The sequence below is a fragment of the Phalacrocorax carbo genome, chromosome 9 (genome assembly GCF_963921805.1).
Source record: "Phalacrocorax carbo chromosome 9, bPhaCar2.1, whole genome shotgun sequence".
In the NCBI taxonomy this organism is placed as follows: Eukaryota; Metazoa; Chordata; class Aves; order Suliformes; family Phalacrocoracidae; genus Phalacrocorax; species Phalacrocorax carbo.
In genome coordinates, this window is record NC_087521.1 from 10,098,253 (window position 1) to 10,125,850 (window position 27,598).

Below are 27,598 nucleotides of genomic sequence, written 5' to 3' on the forward strand. Positions count from 1 at the left end.
ATTACTGAACAGCTCAGAATTTCTCTCCCAGGTACAGTTAGAAACAGTAGAAGTTTGCAACCTTAAGTCCACAATGATCCAGGACTTTCATTGGCACAGATGCTTGCACAAAGCCTTCATGGGAGGAAGATACAGATGAGCTAGCAACCCAAAGCCATCAACAATTCACCCCCCCAGTAAACAGCATTTTGTGCCATTTATTGCACCACAGCTCCTGCTGGCACAACGCAGAGGAAATTAGATCTGGGGATAAGTCTGTCTGTATTCCTGTATAGAAGCCACGCTGCTTCATTAACAAAGGCAAATTAAACCCGACCACTCATTATAACATTTTCTTTTAAAATACCTGTTGTTTTTGCAGCTTCCTAATAAAAAGAATCAAAACCACACCATTAGATGAGAACTCCTACAACTCGCTCTCCTCAAGTGCACTACTCATAACTAACGGTTTGTCAGGCGATAGCCTGGTGGGTTGGTTTGTTGTTGTGGGTTGTGTTTTTTTTTTTGTTTTGTTTGTTGGTGTTTTGGTTTTCTTTGTTTTTAGACAAAAGAGGAATCTAGATAGCAAGCATGGAAGATAAGAAGAAACAGAAGTGTGAACGAACATACAGCTGACCACTAGAACTATACCAGGCCAGCTCACTGCACTCTAAAAGCCCATTATGATGATGTTTGGGTGTTTTGGTAGGTTTTTGTGTTGTTTTGTGTTGGGTGGCTTTTTTTTTTTTAATTATGTTTGTGTCCCCCCCCCCCCCTTTTCCTTTAAAAATTTACAGGAAACATTGATACTTTATAAAAGTGTACTATAAAACGCATGAACTTTCTGGCTCCATGCATACACATGTATTTCTTCATTTGTGTACATTATAGCATTACCTCTTCCACGTTTTTTGTTTGGTCCCAGCTCTTCTTCATCCTCTGTTACTGTGTCCATGTCTTGCTCTTTACGTTCAATTTCTTTGCTCTCTGTACTAGTATCAAGGTCTTCCCGTTCCTCCTCCCTGACACAATAAACAGAAGGTGACTGACCAAACATGTATTAAAAGAAGAATGGAATGAAAAAAAACCCATACACAACAGAATATGTCATCTTCAGCACAAACAGTATTTTCCTCTCAGAAGTAGTTAAGCTAGTAAAAGACCTATAATGCTTTTTAAAAATAAAATTAAGTCACAGAATATATTAAAACCCAGAAGAGACCCACTGAACTGTTCATGGCAAGTTCCCTAATTAAAGACTAAAACCTGCTCTTTGGCATTCACTCTTTCATCTAAAAAGCTTTATTATAATCAGATCCTTTTTGGAGTCATCTTAATGTAGTTCTACTGGCCTGAATTTTTTTTCATGACTAAAAAAAAGAGTTTCCTCATGAAAATATATACTGTTTTATAAAAAGCTTATTACATATTTTCCCCTCATCTAGCAACCATAATTAAAAACCTACATAACTACATGTAACCATTACAGGATAACATTTATTATTTTTTCTCAATTATAGTTTCAAAAACATAGGACAGATCTGTCTTTGGCTCACGCTCACTGCTTGCAAGCAGACTTATTTAGCTCCCTTCCTTAAGCACGTAAAGATATATAGTGTTGTACATGCACTTTGCTTTTTTTCTGGAATCATATACAGCTGCACGTGCATGAATCTTACCACCTGAAACCGTACAGTTTTTTTAATAGAACAAAAAACCTTGGGTTTATGGAAATCACCTGGGATAGCACAGCATTTTTAAAAAAAAAGCTATTAAATTTGATTCATGAACTGTTATGTGAGGTCAGTATTATCTAGCTCAAATCAGACCAATTCCTCCAATTAGAAAACGAACTAGAATGGTATATTGCGAAGATATTCATAGGTATGAAATCAATGCAAGACAAAAAGTAATGCAAAAAACCTCAAATGAGATTTTGCAAGCTTCTCTTGTCAGTGGGTAAAACTGTCAAGCTTTCAGTAGAATTATCAGTATAATAAAAGTTGATTTTAAAAATGAAATCACTTTCATAAAGCAATTCCAGAACACTGGGAAGAAGAATAAAAAAATCAACATTAAGGACTACATACTTATATTAAAATATACCTTTGTATATGGTCATGCCAATGAAAACTACATAGCTAAGGTCTGGCCACAGACCTGAAGAGTGCTGTATCACATGTATCACAGTAATACCATGTATCATACCCAACAGATCCTTCTACAGCAGTATTTCTTTGCTCCTCTTCCTTCAGCTTTTCTTGTTTCTCTTTCATTTTTAACTCTTGCTCTTTTAACCTTTCTTCTTTCCTCTTACGTATCCTAATAGTAAGAAGACCATAGAAAACTAGTTACAATTAGTCTGATCTGCCACATCTTTTTTTCTTTTATACCACAGCATCATCTAAAAATAACAGTAATGTGGGAAAGCACAATGCTTAGCACAATAAAAAGTTTCACTCCTGTCTAGGGTCTCAAGAAACCAGCATAACACAAACACTGCTGTTGTTTCCCATATGCCTTTTACAATCGAGGAATTGATCTAATTTGTAGGAACAAAATGTAACTTTCCATATCCTAGTTTTACCTTGCTGCTGCCGCCTCTCGTTCTTTGCGATGCTGTTCTGCCTTTAATTCTCTGAACTCCTGTTTTGCCTGCCGTAATACATCAACGGAGTCCTCAATGAAATCTCGAGTGGAGACGAGAGTCAGAAGTTTCCCACAAAGGGCATGAAGGATCTTCATCTTTTCTCCTAATAAAATTCAGAACAATGCATATTTCATTATACATCCGATAAATAAGCCTTACTCTTATACACTCCAGACTGAAGACTGGTTCTCACTCGAGAAAGAGAGAACAGTCAGACATTTGTAGTGCACCAGCTGCACTTGCAAAGAGGCATTTCCTGAAATACCTGATTTGCTCAGAGATGCGAGCCTTTAATTTATTAACTTTTAGCACTGAAAGAAGAACTAAAACGCAATACTATCTTCAAAATGGAGATAAAGAACAGTACGTAGTAATTGTTTATTATTTGGAAATGGAGAAAAAAAAAGACCCAAACCAGAACAGGAATAAAAAGCAGGTACTTAATCAAACACTCAGATGCTTCTCCCAGAGAGTTTCTTCTGCAAGTAAAACTAACTTTTAAAAATGGGATTTAAAAAAAACTACTCAGAAGTAAGGAGACTGCCTAGCTCTGCAATCTCCTATCTGGTGAGACCTGCTTGTGGGTCGAGAACATATGGGGTGTGTGTTGGTCTAGGTAACCTCCAGAGGTCCTTTCCAACCTAAATTATTCAATGATACAGTAAATTTTGGCCAGTATTGATCTGAAGCATTTACAAAACTATTCACTTGAGCAATCTGATAGTCTCTTAACATTTATTGTCTTTTATTACCTGGCAACAAATCATACACTGAGGTACTTGAAAGTTTCTTCAAGAGACCAGGATTACTTAATCTCAGCTCCATGCAAGCATCATCAGTAGCATCAAACCCTCCTCGTTTCTGGTAACGGTATTTTGCATTGGCTGATGTTACATCAGCACCTGACGCTAGAATGTGAAGTCTGAGAATCTCAGAAAGAGTGCAGCTATCAAGATCCAAGTTTTTCAAATTGCAGCCTACAGTTGAGAAGAATGAACAGTTATTTTATATAGACATTTAAATGTATGTAAATATAGAAAATGTGCTTTAAAATACTGAGCAAAATAAAAACAGTAACAAAACAAGAAGTGAAACCCACACATACCCTGATGTAACTGGGGCCATGCAGCTGCCAAAGTTGCAACTGCAGACAGTGCAGATTTTGTGGGGTCTGCATCTTCATCCAAAGCCTCTGTTAAATCTTTAAGGAAATAAACACTTTATTCTAGTGCAAATTAAAACTTTTACTGTGGAGGGGAGGAAAGCAAGCCATTTTTAAAAGTTGCAGACAAAGCGAAATGAGGGCCAATATTTACAAAAGCATCAATGTATTCAAAACTCAATTGAACATCCAAATTAAAATTTACGTATCTTCAAATGCAACTAAAAAACCAACCAAAAGCTAAGGACATGCACCACATGCCATACACTGTTCTCCCTATATATAAGCCATTAAAGCAACCACAATGCACAAAACATGCACAATGGCAACATAAAAAGCAGCAAAAACAAATAACTGCAAGAACACCTATATTTCATTCCCTCAAATGAACTGTTATTTCCTACACCACTTTGTTTTTAGGAAAGACCATCGAAACCAATCACACATTTTAATACTGTTACCACCATTCACTGTATACTTCTAACCTGTAACTTAGATATAGCCTTACTGCTCTGCAGAAATACAACTACTATGGCATTACAAAGTAACCAAATTTTCACAAAACAAGCATCTGCACTTAATAAGGAGCACCACACATTAGCAAACTGACTAGGAAAGCAGTGCAGTGAAAGGGAGAAACAGCAACATTCCTGTTTCTTAGACAAAAGTTTCCTTAGCACTTACAGGTATTTCTCCAGAGGGTTGGCAGAATTCTTTCAGTGTTGTATGCTGTTTCAACAATTTCACATTATTCAAGTCCAAATCAGTACGCAGTTACAAAATCACCAAGTCAATAAAGAGCCACAAATCCAAACTAAGACTACATAAAAAGCAAATCCACAACAGTCTTGTATGATGATTGATGTTGTTTGAAAACTGTCACCCAGACATTGCAAAATCAACCTCTACACCTCCCCTCTCACTGTATCTGTATAATAGGGCTTGAGAAAGTACTGTACACACCAAAACCCCACACCCATGGTGTTTTCTGTTGCAGAAACATCACCTGTACAGAATTTAAGTGAGCAAACATGCTGACTACTACATGTTTGGTTAGTCAGGATTACAAAGCTAAGAACATGTAATTCTTTTACAGGAAAGATGTCTAAACAGGAGTGACAAGAAATGGTAGTTCAAAGGCAAGCAGAAGATAATAGATAAAGTGCCCGGCCCACAGCTCTGCTAAACTAGAAGCAAACCAGCAGATTTTTGCAATTGCCAGCCCCATATAGTAAAATTAAAATATGAAAGTTACATTATTATTCATAAGACTGATCATTAAAAAAATGTAAAGAATCTAATCAACTATTCTATGAATACCTGATAACGGAATCCTTGCTTATATTGCCCAAGCAATTATCTTCATAGTTAAAAGATACAGTTTAATTGCTAAATTCAGCAGCAATTAAAATACAGTCTAAATTTGCTAACACCGTATCAAATCTGCAACTTTATTCAATTAACAAGAACATCCTCTATTGCTGAAGATAGTGCCCATGTTTTTAATAAAGACCTTTTATAGACTGGACATAAATTTTAAGTATGAGAATACCCACAGTCTGCAAAGGAGAAATTAAAGGAACCTTCCTGTACCTCATGCATCTGTCTTACAAGGGAACCGCAGGATTCACCTCACCTCAAACAGGGAGTGCTCTTACATTCCTATCTACCTCTAATGAAATTAAGACTAGCAGGAAGGGTCAAAGCTTCTCCTTTAACTAGTCAGCAAATCTGGTTGTCCATAAACACACAACATACTGGACAACAGCACTGCGGCAACAGTGCCTTCCTTCCCTTTCCACCAAGCACTGCAGAAGGCAAAAGAACTGGGAGAAGTCTTAGACTTCAGACTCAAAACACAGAAGGTACATGCAACAGTTAACATCTAACATATTTTCAAGGCTCCCAGTCTGATGCTTCTTTCAAAACAGTGTGTTGGTGTAACTGAGAAGGTAGAGAGACCATCACTAGATACTTGACGAGCATAACAAAGTAGTCAGATCAGTTCCCTGATCCACAGCAAGGCTTCACAAATAGCTGAGCTGAAATAGATAAGGGAGAAGCACCTTGCAAGTACATTAAAAACCAAACTGTGCAAAGGAGATAGAGAACACTAAGTTTGTGTTATTGACAAATCCTTTGCAAAGCACTCTGTGTAGCATCAGTAAGATCTCATAGGTAGAGCACTCTCCAGAACGAGGCTTAGAGCATTCACAGACTGTGGACCGAATCACTGAGCTGCCCAAACACAGGTACAGACACAGCCTACTAAGGATGAAGAAACATATATAATGCCCCTGACCACATAAATTTGGAAAAAAGCCTGCACTTCTGATCAGTGGTTAGCATATGCCAAATGCCTCTGAAAACATGGGCAACTTCAGCCTTAGAGCGAAGGCCAAAGGCAGAGTGACAGGGAGATCCTTTACTGGAAAAATGCAGAGAGGCAGTAGTATCTAGGAGTTGTGGATGCATACTTCTGAGTCTTGAAGGAAAATGAATATTGAGTTCTCCATTATAGTTGTGCTGGGAAATTTCAATTTTTAATCTAGTTAGGTCCAGAATTTTTTCTTACAGCTACAGATAAAGACCTTTGAGAAGATTCAGGAAAATGCCTTGTTTCCTGACCCTCAGGAGAAACATCTAACAGTGCTGAAGGAAGAGGAAGAAGGTGAAGACAAGCCTCCCTTACCTCCAACACATAAGCAGTGCTGTTAAAAGCTTATTATGCTTTGCTGGATACAATTGTTGTAACAGTGAGCTTGCTTTTTCTCTATTCCCCCAGACCCACCCTCCACGCCCAGTTTAAAGCTTTAATTTCAGATAAAAGAGAAAAAACAAGTCCATTTACATACAATATCCGTGCATAATAAGACAAGGTTAAACGAAGGAATGCCATAAATCATGCAGTTTAAAGTTAATTCCAGTGGTATTTCTGTTGCTCAGCAGTAAAATTAAGGATCTGACCTTTGGTCTCAGCATCAGCTATTTGATCTTTGGCCACTTCCTCTTCCTCTTCGGCCATTGCCTGAAAGATGGCAGTCAGGAAGAAAAACAGCAATTCACATAGTGGGCCTTCAGTGTCATTTCCTACAAGAGCTTCCTCTAAAACTTCTGTGAATAAAGTTTAAGAAGCGTCACTTTTGCCGCAAAGTTGGAAAACAATTACGTACTGAAGAATGAAAACATTTTTTTTCCTTCTGGTATGATAATCAAGTTACTTTTCCATAATTTACTGTAAATATTCCTAAGGTGATGGTTTCGGTGACAAAACAACATTATTTTCTCAATATATAACTGCAAGAGTAAAGTACAAGTAGACATTTTAATAATTAGATTAACTTCTACATTGAAATTAATTTTGATTTTATGAACACTGCAGAAGACAACTGTAAAGAGAAAACTGGATTGATATGCACGTGTAAGCACTGACATACTAAAGGTGCACAGAAAATTCTGTAGCACTGGTACTTGGGTGCACTTAAGACATTTCGTTGTTTGGTAGGAGAAGGGACACCACAAAATGTGGGCACCTTGCCACATAAACGACAACTTGCCTAAAGTCACTCCTTCAGGAAATTCATCTTGAAGATCAAAAAGTTCCCCAAAAGCATATAAAAACTCCAAAACCATCAGAGCATCGCCAAAGATCTCAGGAGGAAGTCTTGTCTTCACTGGCACTGGAACAGGAAGTTCCTGCAATCCAAATGGGACAACTTAATATAGTATTTGGTTTCTGCAGAGTATGCAATTGATTAAAACCAAGCAGTCTATGATTCTAACGATTATGTGTGTTGGGTTTCTTTACATTTTACTGAAAATAGTTCTGCAAGACAAGTAATCAATTTTCACAGTAACATCTGTAGTAGCACTAACTTTAAAAACCAAACAGCATGCGACTTGGATGTGTATCTTTTGAGAGAGAAGTTTATTCACATTCATGAAGTTGAATGATATTGTATCTTTGTTTAAATGAAATCAAATCCACAAGTTAAGAACCTTGGCTGTCAAGAGTTTTCATTTAAACCTGTATTCTTTCCCAAGAGTTTTGAATTTAAGTTTGCTGGAACCATCCAGACAAACAAAAATAAACATATTCTTAAAAAGTTACTCATTATTGCTTGCAAAGACAAGCAAACAAAACCCCACTCACATAAACACGCACCCATCTAATACTAGGATATGCAAAATTATGTCTACTGCTGAGTGTTCTGGTATTTGGGTTTTTGTGTTGGTAAGGCAGTTATGAAAGCTAAAGACATTTTATAAGGGAGCTGATGTAACCACGTAACAAGACCACTTAACAGAGACACCACCTCCACATCACAGATGACAGCATCTAACACTGAATTTGACTTTCAAATTAATATCTTGATGTAACTCTTCAAGATTTGTCTTCACTTAATGTTTCTTAGCAGAGTCAAACAATTTCCACAAAGGTGGTAGTTCACAAACATTAACAAGAAAAGTGCCGAATGCTATGCTTTCTGAAGAACACAGTAAGGAATTTCATATATTTCCTGAGAAGGGGATTTTTTTGAAAAACAGTCTATGGGTGGATCTTTCTTCTTGCTTCCTCACCTAAACTCACCTTTATTCATATTCTTGTCAATTTTCACTGTAGCGATGATACTACTTTCCCACCCCTCCTCCTTTTCCAGCTGAAACACAGCAGCACTGTTTTGCACAGCTTCTTCTTATTTTGACAATCCTCTCCCCTTCCTTCAGTTTTTTCTCCCTTTCTTTACACAGCTAAGAATTTTCACTCTCATCAAGGGCCTATACAGCTCTCCTTGCAAATACATTCAATTCTCACATTCCCCCCAACCAGTGCTGTCACTGCAATTCATTTAATACTCTCTTCTATTCCCACTTGTCCTCTTTGTGCTTCTGCCACGTTTCCCCAGGTATCTCAAGTAAACCCCGGACCTTGTGTTTCTGACAATTCTGCCTTCTTTCGCTACTCCCTGGTAAAATTAATACATTTATGTGCACTTCATTATGATAACACTAGACAATCTTCTGTTATGTACAGCCACACTATATTCTTGTTTAGAAGTTTAGAACTTTAAGTTCTTTGGGAGGCAAATTCTTGTTACTTTCTATAGGTTTGCAGGATGATCCAGAAAGATGCTCATTAAGCAAGGATACTGCCAGACTTTAAATCAAGACAATGCCACAGGAGTGACAAGCTGATGTCCTTTCTACCTTTTGCAGCCAAAAGTTTGTTTTCATTACTCAAATCTTTTAAGTAACTCAAGCCTATTCTAGGTGAGCTCATGTTGTATATTTAACAGAAAAGTCAGGCACACTCAATATCCCCCACTCAGTAACATCAGTGCTTTAAAAATACTTCTGTTCCACGTTGAGACTAAGAACAGCCTGTAAGGTTTTTCTGGAGGGTGAAAATGCAGGTGCAGATGATCCTACTAGCATTGCCTGTGGGAAATATTACGTGACTGCAGGTGATTCACAAGTCCTAGCATTCAGATCACATCGAGATCTGCCTCCGCATTAGGGAATGCTAGCCTGGGGACCCTGTAAAGTACGAGCTTGAGCTATTCCAAATTCAATCATACCTTGAGATCATCACACTCCATGTCTTCTCTAGGCTTACTCCACTGCTTCAGGTATTCCACATATTTTCTTTTTTCTTCACGCAGTTTCTCTCTTTCCTGAAAGAGAGAGTCACAATTGTATATAAAATATGGCCAGATCGCTCTATTATAGTTTCCAGAACTGTACCACTTACTATTTCAATCACACTGAGAAATAAAACTAAACCATATTTAATTAGAATGAAATGATCTAATAAGTTTTATTTTGTGTAAGAAGATATTGGCAAAAAGATTTAGAAGTAAACTGTGGTGATACTTTGTTAGGTTAGACATAGGGTTTTGTTGGGGGGGGGTTTTGCTTGTTAGTTTTGGGTTTTTTTGGGGGGTGTTTTTTTTTAAATGGGAGCAGCTGAAGAAAAATATATCTAAAATAAGAGCATTTATGACAGTTGCCACAAAAAATGAACATCAAAATAGATAGTGGAATAAATAATTTCTTCACATTTAAAGAGACAAAGTTATTTAGCAATTCCCATCCAGAGAGAAACCACAAGGAAACCCACAACCATTTAACATGCTGTGAATCTGATACGGTACAGTTTCTTTAACACTTAAGTAGAAGACAGCCATCAAATCATGCATTAGTGGCACCACCACCCCCATTACTTCAGGAATAAGTTCCAAATGAACTTCTTGTGAACGAAAATTATAATATAGAGAATATTATCCAGAAATACAAATCCATAATCATATAACTGCCTACTCTTCTGAAGTGCATTTTTATGAACTGGAAACAGTTAACAAAACTTGAAGCAGAGAGCACTAAGAAACAAGTAAACTAGAAAACCATTATGCTATTCCTATGTGGAACACATATACAGCAAATGCATTACTTTTTCCTTTTCTATTTTGAGTCTCTCTTTCTCTTCTTTCTTCTTCATCCTTTCTTCTTCCACAATCTTCTTTAATTCTTCTCTCTTTTTTTCCTTATCTTCTTTCTCCTTTTTCTTAGCTTCTATGGCACTTGCCTTCTCTCGTTTTAATTTAGCTTTTTCAAAAGCTAGAAAATAAAAAACAAAACAAACCAAAGTTATTTTTTCTTTTATAAAATGTAAATTTTATTTAATGGTGCTAAACAGACAGATCTTTTTATAACTACCATATTAAAAAAAAAAAATATATTAAGACTGAATTGTTTCTATGCCAACCAGAAATTCAATCACTTGAAAGTTCTTTATATAATCAGAATTTTAATATTAAGTATTATAAATGCTTTACAAGGTTATCATCACTGTAATAAAAGTCAAATTTATCTGTTTTTATGAGCATACATCAGTTTATTACTTCTTTATTGGTTTCTATCAAGTGACATGTGTAAAGATCAGAATTGATTCCAACTACATATAATTACAGTGACATATTTAGTAATGACTGCTTAATAAAAGCGTGTCACAACTAGGTGTGGCATAAAACCATGAAGTATTTGTGAGAGAAAAAAACGTTTAAATAAGTGATCTTTAAATATTTTATTTATTTATTACTGAATTACTGAAAAGTCAATACATTTGAAACCTACGTAGTATTTCAGGGGTGTTTGTGCAAGTTTTACTTCTATTATACAGTTTAAGCTGAACTTTAATTGGCAATAAACGGTACTGCCTGAGGAGATCCAGATTTCTTTGTAGTTGTCTGCAGAAGAACAGCAGGATACAAATTTCCACTTTCTGTGGACAATGTCTGTCAACCCACACAGAAGCTAACAAATGAAAGGGTGTCAGGGGGCTTACCATTTTAACTGAATAAACAAGAAAGCCAGAATCACAAGTGAACAAAATGAAAAAAGATCCTTATTCTATTACCAACTGGATGGCACTCAAAAAAGATTTTGATTGTATTTTCCTATAAAATTCTGAAAATGGGCTAAGATTGCGTTTACAGATAGCTGCTGTACATACCAGCAATGGCTCTCATGAAGCAAACAGAAGGAGTGAAGCTGATCCCCCCCCATAGTCTTCTACATACTGAGAAGGTTGATTTTTCAAGATACTGGGTGTTCTGCTACCTTTCAAGTCATTAGTAAAGTATTATAGCAGCTCTTTATAAAGAGACAATATGAATGTCAGTAATTGCCATTCCAATTAAACATTATTTACAGGTAAAATGTTTAGATTAACATTTAATTACATTTTAATATAGCATATTTGAAACTGTACATTTAAGTTTATTGTATGGATGCAATCATACTTTTCAAACAAATAGTATAATGTGTTGCCGGTTTCTAATTAAAGAACTGCATCTTAAAAAAAGTTTATAATCATGGGCCAACACTATGCCAAAAATGAACACACAGAACAAATGTGACACCACAGTATTTTTTTTTAGTATTATTATTCTTATTTGATGGATTCGTAGAATCATTAAGGTTGGAAAAGACCTCTAGGCTCATCAAGTCCAACTGTCAACCCAACACTACCATGTCTCCTAAACCATGCCCTGAAGTGCCACGTCTACACGTCTTTTAAATACCTCCAGGGATGGCTACCATCTCTCTGGGCAGCCTGTTCCAATGCCTGACCACTCTTTCAGTAACAAATTTTTTCCTAATATCCAATCTCAACCTCCCCGATACAGCATGAAGCTGTTTCCTCTCATTCTATCACTAGTGACCTGGGAGAAGAGACCAACACCCACCACGCTACAACCTCCTTCAGGTAGTTGTAGAGAGAGTGATAAGGTCTCCCCTCAGCCTCCCCTTCTCCAGACTAAACAACATCAGCTCCCTCACCTGCTCCTCAGAAGACCTGCTCTCCAGACCCTTCACCAGCTTCGTTGCCCTTTGGACACTCTCCAGCAACACTATGTCCTTGTACTGAGGGGCCCAAAACTGCACACAATATTCAAGGTGCAGCCCCACCAGTGCCGAGTACAGGGGCACAATCACTTCCCTGCTCCTGCTGGCCACACTATTCCTGATAGAAGCCAGGGTGCTGTTGGCCTTCTCGGCCACCTGGGCACACTGCTGGCTGATATTCAGCCAGCTGTTGACCAGCACCCCCAGGTATTCAGCCAGCTGTCAACCAACACCCCCAGGTCATCATCATCGTGTCCTCAACAAAGAACAGAAAGCATTTACAAAGTCTAAATATCAACATGCTGTGATGGCTTTCTAGTGAGGTGGCAGAAAATACGAAGAATATATTTGGATCTCCATGTTGTAAGACTTATTTCAAAGGCTGATTGCTCTTTCATTGTTTGAAACTATATGTTTCAAGGGCATTGGATTCTGGGGTGCAATAGGATAACAGAAAGATTAAATTAAGCCGGAACATGTCTTAACTACAGCTTCTAGAAGGCTATTTAACACCACACAAGAAAGGAAGCAGCTTTGATGTTCATCAGCTGTTACCTTGTCTTGTGCTGTCATTTTCAGCACATAAACAAATAGAAGCTAATTGTGTAAAGAAGTGGACACACAAGTTTAGTGGAGCCCATTAAACCCTAGTGTTTCAATCTCCTATGAAGAAAAGGCCCTGAGCAGCTTCAGACAACTTTGCAGTTATTTAAGCAGACGTTGGACTAGATAATTTCCCTGCCATCCTAAAACATTCTGTGAAAATGCAAACAAGAGGTAGAAACCAGAGGTTCACTGAAATATTTCTAGAGATTAAAGCCTTTCCTTAGGAAAGACATCAGTGCTTACAATCCAGAACACCACCTGCTTGTCTGAGTTTTGTCTCCTCGAGAAGGTGCACCAGTTTACCTAGTTAAACCCAGACAAATATATGCGGGTCCCCTTCCTTCATTTGAAATCAAGTTAAAATAAATCAGAAACAGGTCAAAACTAAGCCAAAATAATTCAATCAGTCCAAAATAAAAATCTCAAGTGATTTGTGCTCTTTTAATTATAAAAAAATTGTAAATACTGTAAGTAATCTTGCAGAACATTTAGACAAATCTTAAATATCTATGCGCAGATATCTTCAGAGAGACACAAGATTTCCAGAAGGATTATTACAGTTTTAGAAAGCATTACAGTTCTTCTAAAGTTTAAGGTAGCTTTTCCATTTACAGATTTTCCTCATACAACAGATTGATTTGTTTAAATGTTCACACTTCGATGTACCTTCAGCTGGTAAAATTTATACATGACTTCAGAATCTGAACTTCTGCAAAAATTTGTTTTATTATTTATTTATCTCAGTTAGAATTCAACACAGCTGGACCACAAGCTTCCTCCATTTCCCCCATTTAGTAAAATAAAAATAATTAAATATTTCTGGAAGCAACCATTCTAACCACTGAAAGGAACATTTTGCAACAGTGCTGTGGCAGTGCACTCTTACTATACTTCCCTTTGAAAGGTACAACCCCAAAAATATTTTAATTATGGCCTGCCCTCAGACCTACAAAAACTGGTTCTACTAGTCACAGGACTAAGCCTCGACTTACCCATGGCCTGCATATCTTCTTTTTGCTTCTGGAACCTTGTCTTTTCCCTTGCTCCTTTACTTTTGTTTCCTTGTGTACTTTGTTTAGCAGTAATCTCGTCCTCCTGGTAGAGAATTTGGAGGGGGAAGTGGAAAAAAAAGAACATAATATCTGCAGTGAAATGACCTGGAACAGATATTCCCAATTTTTCAACAGTTCTCTAAAACAAGAATAAGAACAGGCTGTAAGAGTTTCCCACAAACACACTAAGTACTCTGAGATCCTGCCTAATAGTCTGGGGGGAGGTGGGCAGGTGGGGAACACAGACTGACATGATGACGACACCCAAACCACTTTCCTCCAGCTTTCCCTTTAAATAAAGTAGTTTAGAGCACCAGAATTCACTGTGTTTAAATGCAAGCAAATGACATAACTGTATCTGAGGGCAAGTGACATAATTTTATTTAAGAGTATAAATTAATGTTTTTTAGCAATTATTTATTAATCATTCCCAGAACGGACAAGTATTCTATGTGCCTTCACAACACATTGAAAAGTTAGTTTCTTGCTAGACCATGCTGATGTGTCTTCATCTGGAATTAAAAATGTTATTACTTACAAAACTAGTAGATGCCCTCTTGGGAGGTCTACCTCGCCGCCTGCTTGCAGGACTGAAGATGAATGTTGGTGGGTCATCAGGAAAGAAGTAGGAGAAATTTTGTTCTGCTAGATTATATTTTGCAATTGATGTTGCCTTAGTAAGGAAGACGGAAACAGATATTAATTACAAAATTCTTAGCTTTTCATAAATATAAGCTAATTAATAAAAAACTAATTCACAAAAAACCCACAATAAAAGTAACTAGATTCACAACTGGTTAGCTTAGGATAAGAAATAAACACACACAAGACATAATAAACAAATGTGCTACTTTCTAAAAACAAAATGAACACAGACTTTCAGGGTCAAGGCTGCAATACACAATGAAAGAGACCAGGATCTCCTGCAGCACAGAAAGGCAGGCAAGGGAAATTGCTGCCTATTTGGTAAGTGTGGGGAAAAGCTGCTCAATTCCTGGAGCACAAGGAAACAGAAATTCTCAGAGTCTTAGAGTAAGATGTGAACTTTAGCCTGAACTTGTACTGTCACCATATATTTCCACATAAGACGACAAAAATATGCATCTTAACATCCTCAACATCTAAGGCCTCATCAAAAGCCCATTCCAGCCACTTGAACTCTTCAGTACTTTTATCTCACTGAAGAACTGGAGGCTGAATTCAATCTATAATAAAATTTTTTCCAGCTAAAAGCATTACAACAGAGTAATTTAAGCTTACTGTACTTTTACCTGACTTAGAAATACCAGCTGTGTATCTTGAAGAATGAAAACAACTCATGTGATAGACTAAGCAAAAATATATTATGTTTTAATAAATAACATTTTTCTAGGTAAAAGCTCCCATTTTTGTTTTGGCAACTTTTCTAAACTGGTAGCTGAAGATGAAATCAGAGAATTAATTTCTGCTTCATGTACAGAAAAACCACCATCTTGTTTACAAATAAAAGCTACCAAAAACCTGTTTTTACAGGTAAAAGTTGCATTATTCATCCTTTTATTTGGCAAAGTCAAATACTAACTCAATATATTATACTTTCAAAAAGCTAAACTTGATGTAGTTTAAAAAAAGAAGCTCTGAGCAGCTAGTAGAGAAAAAAAAAGATTGATTAGGGTCAATATTCTATACCTCAAATCATTCCTTCTTATTTACCTTAGTTATAATGACTCCATCATGTGGTTCACAGTGTTGTTTCAGAAAAAGTTTAAGTCTATCACGAGAAAAGAGGTGTTTCCTCCGGCTGTTAGGAAAGAAAGGTAGCATTATCAACTAACATCTTAAATTATTATTTAAGTACAGCTGACAATATGAAAAAACACACGTAGCAGATATGTTAACCTTTTTCTCATTTTCTTAATTTTAAATGACACCCTCACTATTGTAAGTAACAGCCATTCTTTGCAACTCCAATTCAATTAAAAATTTCCTTATTAACAAAACAAAATATAAATAAAACAGTTGTTTCATGAATCTGTAATTTTTTAAGATGCTGGTATGTCCTCTTTTATACAGAGAAACTCCACAGCCTATTCACGCCAATGAGATCCTCCAAAGGTTTCTTTCTATCACAGTAGCTTTTTAAATCCCTAAATAAAACTGAAGTCGGATTGTTTCAAAAGGGGGTGAAAACAAGCAAGCAAACAAGGACAGCAGGAAAGCAGCATTTACATCTCTCAGACAGGGAGGTAAGGCACAGAATTCTCAAGCCAACAAGTGAGAGGGGTGAATTCACGCACTGCTTGGTCAGGCTACCACACTCCTCACCCCTCACTACAAGACACTGTGCACTCTAAATGCTTCCTGGCATCCTAGGGAACCCACAGTACTTCATGGGAAGGAGAAAACCAACTACACAGAAGTAGTTAATGAAAAGAAAATAATCTTGATTCATGCTGGAACTAAATGACTTGAAATCACTGAAGTTTTTTTCAAAGTATCCAGTTTATAAAGTTTTGGTGCACAATCCACTCTAAAAAAGTGTTTTAACTAAATTCAAGGCAAAATTATGTTATTTAAGAAGCAAAAACTCTTTGCAGCTTTCTATTTTGAAGCAGTAAAGCCGGCTGCCAACATCTGGTCCAACATCTCAAACCAGTAATGCTGCCACAGAGAGAGAGTGAGCTCACAATGCCTACAGTTCATCAGTCTTATAGCACAGGGTTCTCAAACTTTTTTTCACCTACTCTGTCAGTCACAGCAGTAGGCACAAGTATCAGAAGGAACAGCAGGTCTCATCTGGCTGCCAACGAAAGCAGAGACTTTAAAAGAGTTGGTATCTGCATTAATACTAGCAAAGCTTGGAGCCATTGCTACAGAACATGTTCAGAAAATACTGTGAAACACACTATTTTTTTCCAGTGCCTCTAATTAGTAGTTCTAGCATATTATTTTTAAATGCCATTTTACATCAAAAACATCTTACAATGACTTACACAACTCGCACAGTTACACAGTACAATATTAACTTTCATATACAAATTTTTACCTTAGTTGAGATGCTTTAACAATAACAGCTTCATACAGTTCTTTTTTAATAGGTTGAACTTTGTATTTGAACAAAGAAGGATCGATTATGGCTTTCTTCTCCCTAAAAAAATTTTTAAAAAAGTTAACTACAATCACAAAACATCAGTCTTACGTATTATACACATTTAATATATTTATACACATACACAATGGACCTCTTGAAAATACCCAGCCATATTTAATACAGGCTGTAACTTCCACTGGTACGAAAGATGACCTACTCACTTCTGCCAACTTTTCTGCCACTAGATTTAGATCTGCAAAAACGGTTCCCTACACGGAACAGGAGAAGGGAGCGGGGATGTCAGTTTTCTTAGCAGAGACATGAGACATGGGAAGGAAAGGAAGAACAGAGGGAGACAAGTAACGATACATTCTATCCCTCAGATAATAGTCTCCTTATTACTTTCAGCTCATGATGGCAACAGGAAGGCAGGAAAAAGGAGAAAAAAAATTGAGGAAGGTGTCCAAAAGACAAAGTTAAATAAAATGAATAAAAATAGTAGCCATAGAGCTACAGATCACATCTCAAAATGAACAAAAACCAGGCAGAATATTGTTCTGAGATACAAATTTAGAAAAAATACCCTCACCAACAACATTCTGAAAATAAGAGGAATAAGGCAATACATCTACACTTTAAAATAAATGCTTATTGAATTACATGGGGTTTTTTTCCCCCCAAAGTATACTTCCCTTTTACAGCTATCAGCTACAGAGAACTAGATTTCCCACACCCCCCCTGAAAAATGTTTCTTCGATTTCAACATAAGAGTAACTGTTTTCTTACACCTCCTCCTAGAAGGACAACCAGCCAGGTCTGGTGTGCTACCAAAACAAAATTCACTCCCTTAAAAAAAAAATAAAAATGGAGAGGGGTTTTGAAATAGACAATGTACTTCAAATAGTGTGGTATATTTATGGACAGACTTCATGAACAGAGTTTAACTACTGAGCTTTTCTTTAAATAATGTTGTATTTTGCTATTAAACAACAGAACTAACTTCTCCTAGGGTGGCAATTTGTAATCAAAAGTCTTATTACTTTATCATGAAGAATTTAACCATCATCTTATTTCATCAGTAAGGGAAGGTGAAGAACTTATGTAGATGAACTAGGAGATTTACAGCTATGCATTTCGTCATCGTCAGTCCTTCTGGCATTTACAAAATGCTTGAAGGTGGAGTCTGTTACAAAACAAAAGAAATCAATATACCACTTGCCATTCTTTACCCCTATGAAGAACACACACAAGATGTGGTGAACTGAACTTTGCAAGGCTGTTGAATATGAAATTTGGTCCAACTCTCTTCCCCCCACCCAACTCTGTGAAACAAATTCATTAGTGAAATTAATTCACATAAATGAAGAAGCAGTACTTATCCACAGTTAGTGTCATTTTAGATGAGAATAATTTGCAAGTTTCTGGAGAAAAATAGTTTACGATGAATAAATGATCAACAGAGTAAAAACAAATGAAGGGACAGAAAAGAAGATTTAGACTTGGAAACAGCAACACATCTACAGGACCTACAGAGAAGCACTGTGATATACAGTCTGCCTTGCATGACGCTATCTAAGTTAAAGTCTCAAGTTGAGTCACTCAGACCAACTCCAATTTAATCAAAATAATTTAAAAAACCAATGCAGGTAGTCAAGTAAGCGAAACAGAGAAAAACTGTATAAACAAAGTAATTCAGTATACCTACTGGCAAGATTTTAACATCTCTGCCTATAATTTTGTTAAAAGAGGCTTCATATTTTGGTCATACTGTGACTTCATCCTCCATGATCATTTTCACTCTCAAGGCAGGAAAGCTAAAGTAATGAAGGCTGTCGCTAGGATTTTTTAGGAATTTCTGGATAGTATCAAATACAAACTTCTTCCCTCACCATACACCCCTGCGCTTCAAGTCCTTTAGTCTCACAAGCTAAAGAGGACCCAAACGGATAATGTTCAGATACAAAATAAAAGACATCATATGCCACCGTTATACCAAAAGTATATTAACTTATTTACATCTTTTTGAAAGGATTCTCAGCTCTGATACTGTCTGTAATCGAAAGCAGGGCCTAAAGAATAACCAAATGGTTAATTCTTGTATCGTTAACCTTTGCTTTTTAGTTTGAGTAAATCCTTCTCTCACCTTCAGTGCATCATATATAATAGCCCAATGTAATTTCCAAACACACTAAGTTTTTTCTGCTTAGTTTCTGAGTTTCCAATGATTATCCTAAGAAGTTAACAGATTCCAGAAATCCCCCACCATAAATCCAAATTTAAAGTTAAAATCTTGCTTAACATATAAGAGAAAGAAAAGTCATTCAGTACATTTAGAAAGCTTTAAAATTACATAGATTATCTAGTCACTTTGGCATAGAAGTCAAGTTTTTTGTTATATTTCATTTTACAAAACATTATATAGAACACCTAAGACTTAGCAAAAGTTAGACCCATTTCGCAGCAGAGATCCCCCTACAGCAAGTCTTCACAGGACAGCTCTGACAGGCCACCAGATCCAGAGGAAAGAATAACAAGAGCATCTTGTAACTTAGTAGGTGAAAACTGGAACAGGCTCACCCATTCTGTACTAGTTTCTACTGCACTCAAGTGAACGTGCCTAGCACCTGGCAGAGTCTTGCATTTTTTTGAATGAGGTTATTCTGAACCACCACCAGATAATAATCTTGTCAGCCCTTCAACTATTTTGGTACAGTGACCACATGACCTGGATAGAAATTTCTGCTTACGGTCCTGCTGTATTATATTTAAGGTAGCTTTACCAAGAAACTTCCTTCCAAGTTGTCTTGTCCAGGGCATGACTATCTATATTATCTGGTCTGAGTCTTGCTGGAGCTACCTGTATCTCACAGTATTAATAGAACTAGAAAAATTGCACAGAAAAATACTGAGGGTTAGAGGATCAGGAATGCATCTAAAATAAATGCTACCCTCCTTTTCCAAAAAGAGGCACTGGCTTTTCTTCTTCTCTTTGACTAAGTTTTGGAACAGGAAAAACTCCCTTGCAGAGTACTTGCTAAATAGGACAATCATTTACAGTCTCCTTATAGTCCAGTGCAAGCCTTACAGAGAGGTCATCTGCCAGAATATTGATCCTGATAGAAAAGCTGGCCTCTACACACCTTTGAAGGCTGCTGCTGCCAAGCTACTTTATACCAACCAGTTACAAATGCCCATTTGGAACTGCAAATATTTTCTAGAAGCTGACTAAAATTCCAACATGGAAATAGAGCAACCTGAAGACTGATTATGGTTATGATTACAGCATGCTGGTTATACCACTCTAGGGTCAAGACAACAGCACTTTGCAACAAAATCCCGACTTTGAACCTTTTGATTAAGATTTTAAGCTGCCTTTGATCCAGTACTTTGGTCTTTCCTTAAAATACAAAGTGGACTAAGACCTACCATCATTACTATTAGATTCAGGGCATGGAAGGGTGAGAGAGGAAGAAAGGAAAGAGGAAAGATAAGAATTCAAGATGAGGAAAGATTTGTTCTACTGAAGACATTGTATAGCTTTAATGACAAGCATGACTGTACTTTTTGAAAGATCCTGTTCTTAATTTCTTCTCCAAAGAGAGACAGAAAACTAGGTTGAAGGTGGTAAAAAAATCTGGATGGCAAGGTTCCACTGGCATTATTTCAAAAAACTTTTTGTTACCTCTGCTTCCATCACAAGATTTGCAGAAACAATTAACCCTTCCCTAAAATAAAGATTATACTTCAAATTGAATAAACACCCAAATCTTCTGCCACGAGCCAGCCAGCAAGCCAAGAAGAAATTTTTCTTCTAGTATTTCTGATGTAGTTGATGGTTCACATTACCCGTACTCCTGGCTGGAGGAACACCATGAATTAAATTCCAGCCAGTATTGTATGCATTCAGCAGAACAAGCCCCTCAGTCTCCGGCCTGCTGCTGAGTGCTAAAGCAAATGCAAGAGTTTAACCTTACCCAAGTCTAGCAGTTTAAGGTATGAACACTGCTATTCTACGATGACTACTATCCTACAGTACCAGAGGGTCCCAGGGCAGAGCATCCACAGTTTAAGACTTAAGATTGCTACCTTTTGCTTTGTAACCCAGGCCTTACAAGGCAGCCTGTTTTTCTGAGGGAGTGCAGGAGCGAGAGCATCCTGGCCTCTTTCTCCCTGTACAACCTCAGCTTTTACTGCAGAACAAAAAAAGTCAGCAGGAATGCTTGTACAGAACATGTGGCTATTTCTGCCCATGCAGACAGAAGCAGGGTCAGAGAAAGGCTGGGATCTCTAATGACATCTATTTTCAGTTAAGATTCTCTAGCCTTACAGATTCTTTACGAAAAATATTTGCAGATGGCCCATCAATCTGTGCTGTGCTCCCCTCCCCCTCTCTCACAAACACACTGAGCATCTGCTGTACTATTGTTTAATGGCACTGCAGCTTTGCATGAAGGCCGAGCCTCAAAACCTGGAGATTTGTGTGCAGACTGAGGCAGAACTGTGGTTCTGCACATATCAACTTGACACTGGTCCCAAGGCGAATAACATTCATTATATTCTCCACAACCAAGATTCTCCATAAACAGCAAAATATAGTCCCTGAAGGATTAGTGCTGCAAAACGATGTCACTCAGTTCAGTGGGATTTCTTACTGTTATGAGTAAGGGTATAAAGAATCTTAGATGCCAGTATACAAAAATTTACAGCAATGCTCTACTTTTAGATAGGTTTTAGAGGTACAGCAAAGAATACTTTACAAGTTTCATTATACCCAGAAACTAACTGGAGTGTTATTACACTCTTGCATTTGTTATAAAAAGGCTCACTTAAAACTTCCAGTAAGAATTTTAAAGCCTTAAGAGGTTTGCAATTTAAGCTTGTAGCATAAATGTTAGTTTGGCATGCCACAGAAGTGTGCTTCAAAAATATGTATATTCTCACAAGATTTCTCCTTACAAGAGAAAGGAATTCTTTTCCCTCCCTTCTCTGCATTGTCAAAATAAATAAGCAGCTAGGGAAAACCATAGACCGATTGGGAGCGTAAGTAACCCAGTCTTACTACCAGCTCTGCATGCATGGAAGTGACAGCAATATAAAGGGATCAATCCCACAGTCAGCTCTGTGTGCTTGCATTATTCCAAGAATAACCTCCTTTCCATTGCCATATGCCTTGTGAAATGCAGAAAATGCATTTATTTTCTCAAAGATGTAGGATCTCTTCATGAAGAACTTGGACACTGCCTTTAAGAGACAGCAGAGAATTTTTAAAATTACTTATCCCGTGTTATTTTCTTAGCCAAGTGAGGAGCCCCACCCTAGTTATTCAAGGCATGTCAGGACATGGAAGTCCTCCTGCAGCAATCAGTGAGAATAGTTCCTGCATCCACGTGACATCTCAAAGTCAATGACAGTTCATGTACAGCCTGTATGTTGCTAGACACAAGACTGGGGCCCACTTCAAGCTCTCTTCTTTCATCAACATTGTACTTGTGAAGCACAGAAATCTTTCTTCTCATTATACTGCTAGGATAAGCTGCATATATAAGCTCAATTACTGGTCAGTAAAGGGATACTCCAAATTAAACACCACAATTAGAGTCAAGCAGCTCTCTTATTCAGTGTTATTAAGCTACTCCAGCCCATAGGCAGCTCCTCAAGACAAGGCACACACTGTTTCACTGCACCTAAAAAGCATGATCAAATCCATGAAATACAGTGGCATGCATTTATATGGACACATGCACAATAAAGAAAGCTTTGCACATTTTTATATTTTGGACACAAACACATTAAGTCTCTGGAAAGACTCTTCAGAGAGTTCCCGTAAGAGCACATCCTCTTATTAGGAGGTGATATCAAATCTGAGCCCCATGATGGAAGTGAAGTAACACATCGTGCAAAGTAGTACCAGATTGCAGAAATGCAGAACATGACTGCAGTTTCCAGGCTATACAGCAGAGAGGATTAGTGATAGGCACACATGGCTTTTCCACCATCTCTTAGAAACACTGTCATTCCAAACAGATTAATGATTTTTCTGCAGGTACTCCATTTCTCATAACACACAGTTCTCTGGTAGATTACACCTAGCATAACTGGCACCTGTGAATGTTCAGCTTGTCACTTTCAGCTGGCTGAACATTCACCATCCACACAGACCAAGTAATTTGTTTCAGTCAGACCCTGCCACCTCTGCTTTAGCGCCATTTCTACCCACCCCGAATACTTTAAACTGTACAGGTGTTATTTACCCATTTTGTGCAGAGCTATTGTGCGTTTCTGAGTCGTCACTGTCACTGATGACAATTGTGTCTCCGTCAGTGCTGCTGGCGTGGCCGTTCGCCATTCCATTGTGATGGGCTGGGGGTATGACTTCCAAAATCTTACACTGCAACCTGAAATGAAACACAGACATTTATTACTGTCAAAGTCTCTTGCTAGTGCAAGGAGTCTGAAGTTGTAGCAGATGTTATTTTAAGACTACATAATAACCAAAGCATTGGCTACTAAATAACTAAGTACCATAGACCCTTGCACTGATATACTAGGTAAAATATTAATTTCATGAGTTCCATCTAATAAATGAACAAATTAATCTGCTTACACAGCTATCAGCTTCACTACTCAAGACAACAAATCAAGTCACTAGTAGAATTATTTGGGGTTGTGAATTTTTTTCACTTCCCACTTAAGTAAGCTGAAAGTTAATGTGTTACTTTAATACTAGACACCAAACCTTTTATATTTATTTTGGTAGCAGTCTAAGAAAAGAAAAAGATTTTCAGATCCCAAAGTATTTTTACTTATAAGAGATCATCTTCTACTGCTGTTCATGACCTAAATAAACAAGCCTGAAATGATTATTATGCATCTAATCTTAATAATGGCCCATTTATCTGCTGACACGTATTAAGGCTCCATCTGGCATGCACACAATTGACAAAACAAGTCTATCCCTTTGCCATCTTGAATGCTAGTTATAAAAGGCCAAATTAACTACATATTAAAAGTATAATTAATCGACACTTCATCCTGGGTAACTGTATTATAGCTGGTTCATAACCACTAACTTTCACCCCCTTCTGGAATTCCATGGTTCATATTTTTTAGTTTAATATCCTAAAGCTTTGTCTGCTTCATGAAAGTTAACTATTGCAGTCAATGGATGCTGTCACATACTACCACTAAAAGCTCAAAGGGTGGGGGAGAAAGAACACATAATAGTTCTCTTCTCTGGGCAAGAAACACTGTCTCTTGAGTAAAACAGAGAATACATGAACATGGGTTGAATTAGCATGGCATCACGCCTAAGTTAAAAAACAAACAAACCCCAACAAATCTATGACAGACAAATTCTAAGTCTGAAATGAACACTAGCAAAAAGGAAACAATGTCAAAATATTTCTTAAACACCTCTTTCTGCAAGTAGACAGTACTATCCAAAATCTCCACACATGGCGGGGGGGGGGGGGGGGGGGGAAGAGGGAGAAAATATCCTAGGTCATATTCACTTGTGAGTTTAGCTAGGATCAGTAACACAGTGCCTGCAGCTATCCTCCCCAAGTCTCTAACAGGGAGAGAGCTCCAGGACACTCGAACTACGATGTGTTATTTAAAAAAAAAAAACACAAACAAACATTAAAACAATTTAAAGAAACCCCAGCCTATTAGTACCCTTATATATTCCTAAAGACAACAATATGACCAATGCTTAATTATCCATGGGGACGCCAGAGCTGCCTGCATGCAGGGGTAGCCTGAGTCTGCTGGACTCACTGACTGCAGGCACGCTGCTGTTCCAATCCAGCCAGTCCCACTTCCAAAGCTGGCTGGTCTGGGGCTGGAAGACACATTTTCCTGGTGAGCGGAGCCCAAGCTAATTAACTGTGCAAATCTAAATAGACTCCATGTAAAGAACCAAGAGCACCAGAGTAAGTGATGGAGACAGAGCCTAGTGGCTGTTCACTAAACAAGTCCAAGTCCGACGAGGCTTATAAAGGTCTGGCCCAGCACCAGACTCCAGCTGAGTCCTCAGAGAAAAGTCTACTATTACAGTATCTTGGTTTTCCAGTATTTGGAACATCACAGCATCCCCTTCATAGTAAATAAAATGGAGCTGACTGCATGGCAGAATGTATTATTAGGCTGATTTTTTAAATCCCAACAAAGATAACCTGCTAAAAAAAAAAAAAGACTTCTTAGTAGAATTATTTTTGTTTAAAATTATAAAATATATTTCCTAGAGAGTTCAATTCAATTTAAAAACACTTTTAAATTAATTTATAATGGAAAATAATCAAAAGCACCGATGCTTAAGACTTTTCTAATCTGTTTACTATTTGAAGACCACTAGAGGGAGCGCATATACACCACATTTCGCAATCACAGTAAAACAGCCACATGAAAGCTAAATCGCAGCCTACGCCACCCAATGCCATGAAAGGACAAAGAGGCTAAAACACACACACACACGAATCAATCCTCCCGGACAAAAAGACTTTAATATTTAGTCACCGAGTACTTTCCCAACACTTAATTTACCTGTTTATCCATCAGACTCCCCTGCAATTTACAGGGTATCACATCTCCTTCTCTAAGGTCAGAAATTATATCTTTTATACACTCAATTCAGTAAGTAGCAAAATCCCCAATACAGCTGCCTTTTTTTTTTTCCCATTTTATTATTAAACAGGGAGAACGACTAATGGAGTAAGCTATCACAGAAAGCACACAATTCTCCATCCTCTATGCCTTCATTCAAATCATTACCAGAAACCTTTGGAGAAGGAATTAAGTGAAACACACGTTACCTGACTCAATAAAAGCATAATCCAATGAAATTTAATGCTTACTGATAGAGGGGAGATTAAAGAAAATGATTCAACCATTCCTTCTGGAATTAAAGAAATAATCTACAAATGAATACTTTTTTTAGCCTTGCTACAGTCAAGTCACAGCCTAGGAGCAGCCAGTTCCCTGGGCTAAGAGAGGCAAACACACTCTGCTTCTAGTGCGAATGAAGGTCTGCTCTTCTCAATAACCTGATCATTCCATGAGTTCACTTATTACAACCCTCCTTTTATATCATGAGGTACATAAAACAGCAGAGCTGAAAGCTGAAGCAAGACACTCAAATGAAACATACTACTTGAAATACATTAAGATCTTTACAGAGCTTGTATCAAGGTCAAACCATGCTCACTATTTCCCTTATCTATATAGTCACTTATTTATAAAATAAGAACTGGGGGCACCTTAATCTAAAGATACAGCAGCATTAAAGAAATAAATATGTACGCTAATATCCCTGTCAATCAGGAAGCATTTTCTTCAGATAACAATAAATATTGTGAAAAAACTTACAGCCACACTAAGTGAATCCCAAAGGTATTCAGAAAAGGATTAGACAAATTGAGAAGGGAGCCATCATGAACTTTTATGCAATAGTCCCAGCAACTCTAGCTCAGACACTGAAAGCCAAAAGCTAGAACAGTAAACCTGCAAAAGGATTACCCTATACGCAAACAGTTTTGCGTACCCCTTTCTGCGCTACAGGCTGCTATCAACAACCAGGTACATGTCCTCTGACCTGTCCCAAGGATGGTCTTTATGCTCACAGCTTTATTTTTTGCTATGCTCAGAACCTAAGCTCTTTGAGGTCTCTTATATTATGGGAAAGGTTCCAAGAAGTGCTTGGCCTATATGATTAAATCTGGGATATTTCTGAAGAAAGCAGAACAACACAGTATCCCAAAAGTTTTAAACACAAAGCCAGAGGAGGTATCACCAATGTGATTTTTTTAAAAAAATACCAGTGCACATCTCCTCTCTCAAATGGAAAAAAAACCAAAACTGAGATGGTCTACTGATTTCCATGAATTTTGGGTAGAGCTGGTCAGCTGCACAGGTGCAAGAACATAACTGACTGCAGCAATCTAAGGCAAGAGACACCGACTGGAGACTGTGGCACATGACATAATTTCTCCAGAAACCCAATTCCCTCGGTCTCCCACGAGAATAACGATTCTGGGCTGTGTTTTGAAGAGCAGCTTAGCACAACTAGCAGAATACTTTAAGGTCAGCCTGAACCTTGCCACTCCCAGAACGGTAAGAAAGCAGCAGGCTGATGGTGTACAAAAAGCAAACTGCACCTGCAGCCTCAGGCTGCTGCTCCACAAGATGCAGAGATGACAACACTTCACCACCGCCAAAGGGGGAAATCTTCCCTTTTCATTCCTCCTTCCAGCCGTATACTTGGTGAGGTGCTTGGTTTTTGTAGCTCTGGCACTCAATCATTTAATGATTGCCATTAAATTGAATTCAATTATCTGACCAAAAAAAAAACCCCAAAACCAATCCCAAAAACCAAACCAACCCCCAAAAAAAGGCCCAAAACTAACCCAATATGAAGAGCTGGGTAAGTCTGTGTTGTATCAGCTGCTTCAAGCAGCTCACTGAAGGAGCTTGAACATGTGCAAGAGACAACTGCAGAGGAGGAAGAAATAGTAGCAAGACCTCCCTCATTTAGAGGCCCTGAGACACTGTAATTTGTTGAGTAGCTCAGCGATTTCAGTAGTTTATCCTTCCTAACTGAAAAATGACATCCTGGCAAGTGAACCATGGGATACTAGGAAAGTCTGTTCCAGGGAAACCACACACCTAACAAGGTA

General features: G+C 37.7%; 1 protein-coding gene across 5 annotated transcripts in view; it reads right to left on the reverse strand.

Moving 5' to 3' along the window:
• The window catches only part of BAZ1A (bromodomain adjacent to zinc finger domain 1A), a 66,187-nt gene that overhangs the window by 22,662 nt on the left and 15,927 nt on the right, over positions 1-27,598 (reverse strand). For all 5 annotated transcript variants that reach the window (XM_064460249.1, XM_064460247.1, XM_064460251.1 and 2 more), the window contains exons 4-17: positions 23,180-23,323; positions 16,884-16,985; positions 15,551-15,638; positions 14,397-14,531; positions 13,799-13,901; positions 10,243-10,409; positions 9,371-9,466; positions 7,349-7,487; positions 6,759-6,905; positions 3,735-3,830; positions 3,382-3,606; positions 2,567-2,732; positions 2,188-2,301; positions 877-1,001 (exon numbers count right to left, since the gene is read on the reverse strand). In XM_064460249.1, coding sequence (XP_064316319.1) covers positions 877-1,001; positions 2,188-2,301; positions 2,567-2,732; positions 3,382-3,606; positions 3,735-3,830; positions 6,759-6,905; positions 7,349-7,487; positions 9,371-9,466; positions 10,243-10,409; positions 13,799-13,901; positions 14,397-14,531; positions 15,551-15,638; positions 16,884-16,985; positions 23,180-23,323 — 1,847 coding nt within the window. The remainder of the gene's footprint in view (positions 1-876; positions 1,002-2,187; positions 2,302-2,566; positions 2,733-3,381; positions 3,607-3,734; positions 3,831-6,758; positions 6,906-7,348; positions 7,488-9,370; positions 9,467-10,242; positions 10,410-13,798; positions 13,902-14,396; positions 14,532-15,550; positions 15,639-16,883; positions 16,986-23,179; positions 23,324-27,598) is intronic.